General features: G+C 49.0%; 1 protein-coding gene across 2 annotated transcripts in view; it reads right to left on the bottom strand.

Moving 5' to 3' along the window:
• The window catches only part of LOC132382342 (cysteine-rich protein 2-like), a 123,284-nt gene that overhangs the window by 94,613 nt on the left and 15,776 nt on the right, over positions 1-12,895 (bottom strand). Inside the window, exons 1-2 of one of the 2 annotated variants that reach the window (XM_059952469.1) lie at positions 8,736-10,146; positions 3,403-3,467 (exon numbers count right to left, since the gene is read on the bottom strand). The exons of the other annotated variant lie outside the window; for it this stretch is intronic. Coding sequence (XP_059808452.1) covers positions 3,403-3,467; positions 8,736-9,760 — 1,090 coding nt within the window. The 5' untranslated portion in view covers positions 9,761-10,146. Of the gene's footprint in view, positions 1-3,402; positions 3,468-8,735; positions 10,147-12,895 lie in introns of those variants that run through there. 2 annotated transcript variants of the gene reach the window in all.

Raw genomic sequence — 12,895 nt, 5'->3', positions numbered from 1 at the left:
TCAACCCACAAGACCAGATACTGAACCCCGTGAGACCTCACCGGTCATAAAAACACCCGTCCCCCATCACACTTTACTCCAGCTTTGGATCCAACGTGTCACCCACCCCCAGGATCCCCTATTACCTTACTTTTTTGATCTGACATGCAGGGCCTTGGGAAAATCCACACAGACTGCAGCAAACAGTGCCACAGTGAACTCCCCGAGGAGGTAACGAGGAAGGTCAGTGCCATCGGTCTGATAAACAAATCTGTTGTTGTTGAGTAACCTGTACCTCTCTCTGTGAAGGTTTAAACTGTCCCTCTGAGCCCAGACCCCTTACTGACCAACACAGGAGTGTATTCCCTCCTCCCTTTTTAAACAGCAGCCCTGCTCTGGTCCTCTGGCCCACCTCACTCCTGCAGCCAGAGAGGACTGAAACTGTAGTCAGTGCAAAGCAAAGATCCCACTAAAGCATTCGCTTTACCACACTTAGTCCATCGAACACTTCCTACTGAAATGCAACACCAGTGTGGTCCCACTCTCGAGTGAAGACTGCCACAAAGTCTGCATTAAAAGTTCTAACTCTTACATACAGGATAAGTTTTCCCAATCCCAATGGGCCCTAACATTTCCCAATTACTCCTCTTGCTTTTGATATGCTTATAAAACACATTTCCTAGTAATTTCTGAACATACTTTGAAGAATCTGGCAGTGCTGAAGTTTAAGGCTCAGCCAGCCCTTTCAAATTCTGTTCACCAGGTGCACACAGCAGCTGGCCCGTGGCAGCTGCTATACTGAGGTCACGAGCATGGCCTAACCCCACATCCCAGTTCCGCTGTCCTCCAAGCCACTGAAGAGGAAAGAAGGGAAGGGTGACATGAGGCAGTGTGTAGGGGTGAAGGGTTAGTGATGGAGCAGGGAGACCCGTTCCTGCACTGTGAATCCCTTCAGCCAGCTGCTGGATGTGACACAGTGGGAAGTGGCTCCAAGTTCAAGTACGTTGCCCTCCTCCACCCCCCCGCGACCACACACAGCCTACCCGGAGCAGCAGATGCCTTGCATTCTCAGGCCGCCACAGCCCACTGGCACACCTGGTGGAAACCCAATCCCTGCCACCCTGAGCCCACATACAGAGGAGCCGGACAATTCCTGGGCTTTGTCAATCAGGCCACTTCAGAGCCAGACTCACTGCCCTCCTACACAAAAGTAACTCGACTCTTCGCAGCAGACAACTGGGGCGTGACAACACTGACAAAGAAGATCACTGCAACAGTCAGCTATCGCAACCTCAGACCATGACAGCCGCTCAGTATTACCCTACCACCGTCCGCCACGTGTGCACAACAGGGCAAGGATGTGACTGCAATGGAACTTCACCAAGTTGCCACATGGGCTGGAGCACTTCAGTTGTTAGGAGTCAGGGAAGATTGGGTTTGTTTTCCCTGTGGTAGAGGAGGTCAAGGCGGACCTGACAAGTGTACAAAATTATGAGGGACATAGATTTTGGCTTGGATGGGGTTTGAGGAAAATTTTCTTTTCACCCAGAGGGAGGTTGAAATCTAAAATAAGCTGCCCAAGTGACAGAGGCTCTCACATTTTAGATGTACTTGGATGAGAAAGAGCATGAACAAGTTAGTTTCGAGTTGCAGGGAAGGTGGGGGAAACAAGGAGAAAGTTTGCAATAGGACAAGATCAAACGGGTTATCGAGGTGGCAGCGATATCAGATTCTCCTTTGAGTTGTGCTGCTAACAGCGAGACTAAGGGACATTTCAGCATGCCAGTTTTCCCAATATATCCACTCAACGATAATATCTCCAGCACCCCCCCCCCCCCCCACTGTACAGCCTGATGCACCATCAATAACTCTCTCTGAGACGTGGTCCAGATATCGGCTTTCATTGACTGGAAGAAGGAACAAGCAGTGAGTGACCACCATACTACATCCTGGAGAATGAGGCCGGGCTCAGGCCTTGATCGCCTTTATCCAGAGGTCTGTGGGAGGAGCCACAGGAGCAGTCAGCAGGGGGCATGTCCAGACAGGTATATGTAGTTCACCACACAGCCCTCCCCTCACTCACCCATCCACTCCTTCTGCTTGTCTATCAACCATCTCCTATCACAGGGGTTCCCAACCAGACCCCTCTGTTAATGGTAGGGGTCCGTGGCATAAAAAAGGTTGGGAATCCCTATTCTGACTCATACATTTTACTGGCTGCTCAACTGCAAACACTTAGCTCATAGCTCCCATTTCTTTCTATCCCCTCTCTTACCCTAATCCATAACCTACCTCTCCACTAAACCAAGTCTACACACACACACACAAACACACACACCCTCAGTCTCTGCCTCCGTTCCCAGCAGTCCCTGCTGTCCAACTGCCCCCCCTGCCCTACAGTTCAACGACTTACCCTCAGCTGCCCCAAGCTCAAAACTATCTCTCTCTGGCATAGGGAAATGCAAGCATAAATTGATTGCATTAGCGAGGTCTAATCGGGTTAGTTCTGGGAAACCTGCTTCTGAAATTTACTGAGAAGGCAGCAAGGTATGAAATGTCCCACAAGCACAGCACTCACACTATCAGGCACAGTTCTTGTCTGTGCTAGCTGTCAACAGCACCCACCCACAGAACTGAGCACCAGAACAATGTCACTTTGACACAGATAGGGGGTGGAAATCTTTGCCTGGCGCCCTATATCCCTCATTTTATTATTAGTCTGCTTTTCCTCAGTGCCAGGGTGGAGCAGACTCCCAGCAGCATATTGTTTCAATCTTGTAATCCCATCTCCTCTCTCATACAAAGTATTCTTTAATCAACAATCTGTCTTGACACAGTTAGGAGCCAGGCTCCAGTGTTTTTTTTGTTCGAAGTCTCACTCCCTAATCCCAAGTGCGGGAGTCAAATGAAGGTCTAGGAATTTCAAAGTGGAGGCAGAGCCCAAAGCACAGCCCTTATTGGAACTCATCCTGCCTTCGATCCGCTGTGATCTTGTTACACAGCACAGCAGGCTTCAGAGGCTCAATGCCTCACCCCTCCCTTAACTTGTACAATCTACATTAAAGAAGCAGCCAGCTTTCCCTTGCCTCCCCGGAACCTAACATGGAAAGTTGTTCACAATAAGTCGGATGTGGGAAAGGGGAACTCTTCACTCAGAAGGCGGTGAGGGTGTGGAATGAGCTCCCAATACAAGTGGTGCATGCAATTTTGGTTTCAATGTTTAAAAGATGCTTGGGTAGATATATGGATGGAAAGGTCTGGTGGGTCAATGGGAGTAGGCAGTTTAAATGGTTCAGCATAGACTAGATGGGCCAAAGGGCCTGCTTCTGTGCTGTAGTCTTCTATGACTGTATTACTGTCCAATCAAGTGTCAAAGTGATGAAGACTTCTGTCAATAATGCTCTCAACCAGTAACCTGCTCACCACTGCAGGGTCTGGGCTCCACCTGGGCCACATGGGTCCGGATCTCAGCACAGCCTTCCCCAGTTCTGCGGGTGACAAATGACAGGATAACATTCATGCTAAGAAATACAAAGCACTGACCATCTCCAACAAGGGATGTTAACATCCATCCTCATCATTCCATGGCATTGGAATCATCACGTTACGGAAACGCAGTTTAGCCACCAAGTCCACACTGAGCTTCAGACTTCCACTGAAAGCAGTTCTGTTCCCCACCCCCACACACACTTGCCCATCAACTCTCTCCAGATTCTCCGCCTCATCCATACACTGACACATTGGAGAAACTTTACAAAGATCGTTGACCAACAAACCCACACATGGAGGAAACCCTTGATGCCCACGGGAAACCTGTAGTCACAGCGAAAACATACTAAATGCCACAGAGGCGAGGACTGATGCAGGTCTTTAAAGCAGTGACTTTATTAGCGCTCCATTCTCCATCCCCAATTCTCTGGAGATCGCTACTGACCAGAAACTCAACTGCAGCAGCTGCATAAACACATCTACCACCAAGTTAGGGAGCAGGGTGCCTGGAATGAGTAATTCAGCTCGAAAACCTTTCCGCCACCTACAAGTCAGGAGTGTGATGGAACATTCCCCATTTGTCTGGATGACTGCAGCTCCAGGAACTCTCAAGCTAGCTCAACCAGGACAATCCAGAACAAAGAAGCCATTTGATTGGCAGCTAGCCCTTCTTCCTGAACATTCATTCCTCCACCATTAGTCCACAATGGCTGCTGTGTGAACCATCAGGTCTGACAGTACCTCCCAAAAACCCATCTTCTACCCGGAAGAAGGACAAGAGCAGCATGGGAACACCACCACTCCCCCAAATCATACGTCTTCCACTGACACACAGGAACAGGCCCTTTGCCCATCTATTCTGTGCCAAACTATTTAAAGTGCCTAATCCCATCAACCTACACCAAAACCATCCAAACTTCTTATAAACATGGAAATCAAAGTCACATGGACCTCTTGCACTGGCAGCTCGTTCCACACTCTCATGACTCTCTGAGGGAAGGAATTTCCCCTCATTTTCCTTAAACTTTACACCTTTCACCCTTAACCTCTAGTTGTAGTCCCACCAAAAATTAGTCGAAAAGGCCTGCTGGCCTTTACCCATCTATACCCCTCATAATTTAGTATGCCTCTATCAAATCACCTCTTAATCTTCTGTGTTCCAAGGAATAAAGTCCTAACCTATTCAACTTTTTCTTCTAACTCAAGTCCTCCAGTTCCGGCAACATCTTGTAAATTTTCTCTGTGCTTGTTCAACCTTATTTACATCTTTCCTGTAGATGGTAACCAAAACTGTATAAATACTCCAAATTAGGCCTCACCAGTCTTATACAACTTCAATATAACATCCAATCACCTGTAATCAAATCTTTTAATGAAGGCCCATGTCCCAAAAGCTTTCTTTATGACCCTATCTTCCTGTGACACCACTTTCAATTAATTATGGACCTGTATTCCCGGATCCCGTTGTTCTAACACACTACTAAGTGCCCTATTGTTCACTGTGTAAGACCTACCCTGGTTGGTCCCACCGAAGTGCAATGCCTCGCACTTGTCTGAATTAAATTCCACCTGCTATTTTTCAGCTGGTTTCGATCCCACTGCAAGCTCTGATAGTCTTCTTTGTTGTCCACTACATCCCCAGTCTTGATGTCATCCTCAAGTTTTCTGATCCAGTTAACAACATTACCATCCAGATTACTGATATGGATGACAAACAACAATAGATCCAGCACTGATCCCTGCGGCACTCCACTAGTCACAGGCCTCCAGTCAGAGAGGCAACCATCGACTACCATTCTCTGGCTTCTCCCAAAAAGCCAATGTCTAATCCTATTTACTATGTCATCTGAAATGAAAAAATGAAAAGATGTTCTATCGGTCAGTTGTGGAGAGCGCCCTCTTCTTTGTGGTGGCGTGCTGGGGAGGCAGCATTAAGAAGAGGGACGCCTCACGTCTTAATAAGCTGGTAAGGAAGGCGGGCTCTGTCGTGGGCACAGAACTGGAGAGTATGACATCGGTGGCAGAGCGGAGGGCGCTGAGTAGGCTACGGTCAATCATGGAAAACCCTGAACATCCTCGGCACAGCACCATCCAGAGACAGAGAAGCAGCTTCAGCGGCAGGTTGCTGTCAATGCAATGCTCCTCAGATGGGATGAAGAGATCATTACTCCCCAACGCCATTCGGCTCTACAATTCAACCACCAGGGGCAAGACATGTTAAAGTGCCGAGGTGAACTCAATGCACTTTAGTAAACTATTTAAGAACTTTTTAAAAGCTACTTATTAATGCTTTTTGGGAGGGTGATTTTAGATGCATATCATATTTATACTGAGTTAAATACTGTATGTAATTAGTTTTGCTACAATAAGTGTATGGGACACTGGAAAAATGTTGAATTTCCCCTTGGGGATGAATAAAGTATCTATCCATCTACTGAATCTTCTTGACCACCCTCCCAAGTGGGACCTTGTCCAATGCTTTGCTGAAATCCATGTAGACAACATCTACTACCTTTCCTTCATCAACTTTCCAAGTAACTTCCTTGAAAAGCTTAGTTCTATAAGATTTGCTAGACATGACCTACAATACACAAAGCCATGCTGACTATCCCTAATCAGTCCCTGTCTATTCAAATACCCATATATCCGGTCCCTTAGAGTACCTTCCAATAACTTTCCCACTACTAAGCCAGGCTCACCAGCTTACTACTTCCTGGTTTATTTTTAGACCCCTTTCTTATACAGTGGAACAGCACTGGCTATCCTCCAGTTCTCCGGTTCCTCAACTGTTGCCAAGGATGATTTAAATATCTTTGCTAGGGCCCCTGCAATTTCTACACTTGCTTTCCACAGGGTCTGAGTTTACACCTCGTCAGGCACTGGCTTCACCCTAATTTGCCTCAAGATGGCAAATATCTCCTCCTCTATAACCTGCTCTGCCTCACTTCTGTAGACTCGGTGTCCATCTCCCAAGTAGATACAGATGCAAAAAATCCATTTAAAATCTCCTCCCATCTCTTCTGGTTTCACGCATGGATTACCATTCTGATTTTCCAGAGGGCAAATTTTGTCCCTTGCAATCCTTTTGCCGTTAACATTCGTATCTGTAGAAACCTTTCAGATTCTCCTTCACCTTGTCTGCTAGGAAACCTCATTTCTTCCTTCAGCCATTCTGAATTTTTTCTTAAGTAAAGCACATAAAATACCGGAGGAACTCAGCAGGCCATGCAGCATCTATGGAAAAGGGTAAACAGTCAAAAATCTGGGCCGACACCCTTCATCAGGACACTTCCTTAAGTGTTGTCTTACATTTCTTATACTTCACAAGTACCTCACATGTTCCTACCTCCATGCACCTCCTTTTTGTCTTACTGAGGGCCTCAATGTCTCTTGGAAATCAAGGCTCCCTATACCTGTATCATGATCTTTTAATCGACAGGCACATACAAGCTTTATAATCTAAATATTTCACTTTTAAAGGCCTCCCACTTAGCAAGTACACCTTTGCCAGAAAACAGCCTGTCCCAATCCAAACTTGCCAGATCCTTTCTGATACCATCAAAATTGGTCTTTCTCCAAATTAAAGTCTCTACTCACAGATCAGACCCATCTTTTTCCATATTTGTCTCTGAAACTAATGGCATTATGTTCGCTGGATACAAAATGTTTCCTTACACAAACTTCTGTCACATTCCCTAAGAGGAGATCAATTATCGCACACTCCCTTGTTGAAACTTCTATGTACTAATTAAGGAAACTTCCCTGAACACATTTGACAAACTCTATCCCAGCTTATCCTTTTACAAGGAGTCCCAGTTAATATGCAGAAAGTTAAAAATCAACTACTATAACAACCTTGAGTCTGCGATCTCGCTACAGATTTGCTCCTCCAAATCCCATGGACTGTTGTGTGGTCTATAATCTCACCCCATTAACGTGGTCATACCTTTTTATTCCTCAGTTCCACCCATAAATCCTGACTAGATGAGTTCTCCAGTCTGTCCTGACTGAGCACTGCTGTGACATTTTCCGACTAGTAACGCCACCCCTCCTCCTTTAACCCTTCCTGCTCCATCATGTCCAGGACAAAAGAATCCCGGAATACTGAGCTGCCAGTCCTGACCCTCCTGCAACCAAATCTCACTAATGGCTATAGTATCATAATTCCATATGTTGATTCATGCCCTGAGCTCATCAACCTTTCTGATGAAACCTCTTGCACTGAAATTAACGCAGCTCAGAATATTAGTTACACCATGTTCGACCTTTTGATTACTGGCTTTTTCTGAGGCCTAGCAACATTTGGCTCCACAACCTCTTCACTATTTGTTTTGGCTCTCTGGTTCTCACTCCCCTGAAACTCTAGTTTAAACCCCATTCCCCTCCACCCTGTCCAGCACTGGCAAACATTCCTGCTAGGATAATTTAGTTCAGGTGCAAACTGCCTCTTCTGTACAGGTCACACCTTCCCTGGAAAGCGCACAATGATCCAAAAGTATGACACTCTCCATCCTACACCTAACTCTCTGAACTCACTTTGCAGAACTACATCACTCTTCCTACCTGTGGTGAACTATGTGCCTGTCTGGACACGCCCCCCGCTGACTGCTCCTGTGGCTCCTCCCACAGGCCCCTGTATAAAGGCGATTGAGGTCTGATCCTCTGCCTCATTCTCCAGGATGTAATATGATGGTCACTCACTGCTGGTTCCTTCTTCCAGTCAATAAAAGCCGATATCTCGCCTTACGTCTCAGTGTGAGTTATTGATGGTGCATCAATTTTATTGACTGGAAGTTTTAAAACATGGAAACCGTTTTACGTCCGGAAAGGTTGGATTTGGACCCTCAAGACCCTGACGCAGCTCTCGCTTTTGAACTCTGGCTTGCATGCTTCCAATCATACTTGGCGGAGCTTCATGCAACTGACCCTGCCGTTATGTACAGAATTCTCCTCTCGAGGGTCACCCCAAAAGTTTATTCCATTATCCGGGACCTGCCGACCTACGAAGGGGCACTGGACGCCCTCAAAAGACAGTACCTGCGGCCGGTGAACACCGTCTACGCAAGACATCGTTTAGCTACCCGGCGACAGCGGCCTGGAGAATCGAGCGCTGAGTTTCTCCGAGCACTACAGACACTCGTCCGAGCTTGTGACTGCAAGACGCTCACGTCAGAACAGCATGCGGAGCTGCTGGTGTGAGACACCTTTGTGACGGGACTGAGGTCAGTGTACATGCGCCAGCGACTGCTGGAACACTCAGATCTTACCTTACGCTCGGCGATCGAGACGGCCAATGCTCTGGAAGCTGCGCTGCACTACGCCGACGCTGTCCAGTCGCGCGATTCCCCGCCAGTTCCGTGGACGCCTCAGACCCCGCCACCGCCAGCTCCCGTGGGCGAAATCGCCGCTGCCAGTCGCGATTCCACGAGCTCCCCGAACCTGACCACAGCGGCAGCCCGTCAGAAGCCTGTGCTTTGTTATTTCTGTGGCCATAAAAAACACTCTCGAAAACGCTGTCCAGCGCGAGAAGCGACCTGCTCCAGCTGCGGAAAGCGGGGCCATTTCGCCGAGGTAAGTCTAAACTGCGAGCGGAGTGCAGCGCTGCGGGTGAAACGTGGGGGCCGCCATCTTGCATGCCCGGATGTGGGCGGCCATCTTTGTCGGCGTCAGCACGCCCCGCCCCCGACCCTCCGATGCTTACTGGGTACCCCGGATGTGGGCGGCCATCTTTGTCGGCGTCAGCACGCCCCGCCCCCGACCCTCCGATGCTTACCGGGTACCCCGGATGTGGGCGGCCATCTTTGTCGGCGTCAGCACGCCCCGCCCCCGACCCTCCGATGCTTACTGGGTACCCCGGATGAGGGCGGCCATCTTTGTCGACGTCAGCACGCCCCACCCCCGACCCTCCGATGCTTACCGGGTACCCCGGATGTGGGCGGCCATCTTTGTCGGCGTCAGCACGCCCCGCCCCCGACACTCCGATGCTTACCGGGTACCCCGGATGTGGGCGGCCATCTTTGTCGGCGTCAGCACGCCCCGCCCCCGACCCTCCGATGCTTACCGGGTACCCCGGATGTGGGCGGCCATCTTTGTCGGCGTCAGCACGCCCCGCCCCCGACCCTCCGATGCTTACCGGGTACCCCGGATGTGGGCGGCCATCTTTGTCGGCGTCAGCACGCCCCGCCCCCGACCCTCCGATGCTTACTGGGTACCCCGACAGCGATTCAACTCTGGCCACTGTAACCCTCGACCAAAGCGCCCCACACCAGCTTGCAAGGTCCATGAAGGACATCCGGGTGGAGGGGCACAGGACTAGATGCCTGTTTGACACGGGCAGCACTAAGAGTTTTATTCACCCGGACACAGTGCAACGCTGCGGACTTGCAACACGGCCAGTAAGTCAGAAGATCCATTTGGTTTCTGGGTCACATTCCACAGACATCCGGGCGGGTTGTGTAGCGACATTGGTGGTGCAAGGCACAGAATATCGGAACTTTGCGCTACTGGTCATGCCTAAACTGTGCGCACCTGTGCTATTGGGGCTGGACTTCCAGAGCCGTCTCAAAAGTGTGACTATGGTATATGACGGGCCCCTCCCACCACTCACAGTCCGGAATCCTCAGTTCTGTGGGACTTCATCACTACTGACCGCACACACACATCCCATCCAGCACGACAGCTGCGCTACCGACACCACTTGCAGTCTCTCCACTCTCAAGGTCCCTCCCCCGCCGCTGTTCGCCAACCTGACCCCGACTGTAAATCGGTGCAGTGGTTGCTCAGGGAGGGGATCATTGAGCCAAGCACAAGCCCTTGGAGGGCCCAGGTGGTTGGATGGTGGCCCCACCCTCCCCCCTCACGAACGCCTATTCTCTTTTCCCAGGAAGTCTGTCACTGGGACTGCTCTACCAGTTTGGCTGATGTCCCCGGGGCCAGTGCAGCTCCGGAAACATGTGAGGAGCAATAAATACTCCCCGCTGGTCGCGAGGGTTCACCTTCTACATGCGAACCCCCAGTATGCTTACGTGGTCTTACCCGATGGGCGGGAGGACACGGCCTCCATCCATGACCTGGCGCCCGCAGGTGCAACAGACCACTACCCTGAACACTCTCCGGTAACTATGAACCCTGTACCCGAGGTGACACCGCGCTCACCAGGCCCTACATGGACTCCTCATGACACCTATATACCAGGTGCCTCGCACATGCATGAGCTGGAACCAGCACAACCTCCGTCTCCTGTGCAATCACCAATGTCGCCGGCGTCTGTGCAATCACAGCCGGTGCTACGTAGACCGCAGTGACAGATTCGACCACCTGATAGACTTGACCTGTAAGAAACTTCGCCACATGGGGACTCTTTCAAACAAAGGGGGGGTGAATGTGGTGAACTATGTGTGCCTGTCTGGACACGCCCCCTGCTGACTGCTCCTGTGGCTCCTCCCACAGACCCCGGTATAAAGGCGATTCAGGTCTAATCCTCTGCCTCATTCTCCAGGATGTAATATGATGGTCACTCACTGCTGGTTCCTTTTTCAGTCAATAAAAGCCGATATCTCGCCTTACGTCTCAGAGTGAGTTATTGATGGTGCATCACTATCAACATGGACCACGATGTCTGGATGCTCACCCTCCCACTTAAGAATGCTGAGGACTTGATCCAAGATGTCCCGTAGGCTGGCACCCGGGAGGCAACATACCATCTGGGAATCTTGTTCTCATCCACAGAATCTCCCTTCTGTTCCCGTAACCAACAAATCCTCTATCACTACAGCCTGCCTCTTCTCCCCCTTTCCCTTCTGAGTCACAGAGACGGGCTCAGTGCCAGAGACCTGACAGCAGTGACTTTCCTCTGATAGGTCACCCCCCCCACCCCAACAATATCCAACATGTTGTTGAGGGGATGGCCACTGGGGTACTTTGCACTGGTTGTTTCACCCCCTTCGCCTTTCTGATTGTCATCCAGTCTCCCGTGCCCTGCACCTTGGGTGTAACTACCTCTCTATATGTCTTATCTGTCACCTCTTCAGCCCGAATGATCTGGAGTTCATCCAGTTCCGACTCCTAATGCAGAGAGTTCAAAGCTGCAGCTGTAGCTGTCAGAAACACTAGTAATCTCCTTGCCGTCCCACATCCAGCAAGAGGTGCATTTAACTATTCTGCCTGGCATTCCTACTGTTCTAACTGTCCAAACATAAAGAAGGAAACAAGGAATAAACTGAAAAAAAATCTACCTACGGCTTGAAAAAGGATCTAGTACTTTCCTGGTGTATTTGACCAAAAAACTCTTCTTGAGCTTCCAGCTGGGTACAGGTATCGATGTTAATCAATGTTTTGCTGACAAACTCTGTCATCTTCATCAGAGATGATGCCTAGGCTAGTCTAGTCTGGTGGTATTTAGACCCCTGGCATCCATCCCTCCGAACTGGTTAGTATTCATCCAATCAGGCTTCTGCTGAGCCACCTTGTTTACAATTGAATTCCAGCCCTTTCTTAGAGCGAGACCTTCACTCCAAGGAAGAATTTCCCTCCCAGGTGCCAAGCATTAACACAGAAAAATAACAGGGAAATCATCCTGATCGGGACCCAAGTTTGTCTATTGAAACATAGCATCATTCTGTGTTTTGGGATAAGGGAGGGAATCTTTAAGGAACAGCGTGTACACTGACAGTGAACGCAGAGATTTCATTCCATCAACTCCATGGTCTGTGAGTGATGTTACACTCCTCAATGTAGAAGGTAGTCCACCTAAGCCAGGCTGCTCGCTCCAAACACACTGCCACCTCCACTGCCAAGACACTTTGATGCTCCAAGTCCTTCCCAACTCAAGCCAAACTTCCAATCACACATCTGGTTCTTTATAAAGGTACATCTTCAAAACCAGTGCAAGCTGTGGGAGATGCACAGCAGTTAACATGGACAGGCCCAGTGAATAGGCAACGACATGATAGATGGAACCTGACATGGAAAAATGTCAGGCCATCCACTTTTCTGAAAGAAATAGAAGAGATTTCTCTTCTAAGAAAAGTGAGTGAACGTCATGATATTCAAGGGTCCTAAGAGCACGCAAATCATTCCCAGTGACAAGCAGGTAGAGAAAGCAAAAATATATTCACCTTTATTGGAAAGAACACCTAAAAGCAAGAGTAAAGATGTTTTACTTGCCTGAGTAAGACTGTATCTGCAATGTTGTCTCTTGTGATACCAATTTCTTCCTAATTGCATGTCCCAATGCAGTATTGTTGTATCTGTACATTAGCTTTAGTGACTTGTATTCAAAGAAAATCAAGACTCTTTTGCATATTACCCAACTTCACATGGCTTGAAAATATAGTGGATTCCAGTTAATTGGGCCATCAGATAATCAGGGCAGCCGCCTACTCGGAACAACTCTTAAAGAACAAAAAGTAATTGAGAAAATAACTGG

The sequence above is a fragment of the Hypanus sabinus genome, chromosome 2 (genome assembly GCF_030144855.1).
Source record: "Hypanus sabinus isolate sHypSab1 chromosome 2, sHypSab1.hap1, whole genome shotgun sequence".
Taxonomy (NCBI): domain Eukaryota; kingdom Metazoa; phylum Chordata; class Chondrichthyes; order Myliobatiformes; family Dasyatidae; genus Hypanus; species Hypanus sabinus.
This window is presented reverse-complemented; position numbering and strand designations above follow the sequence as displayed.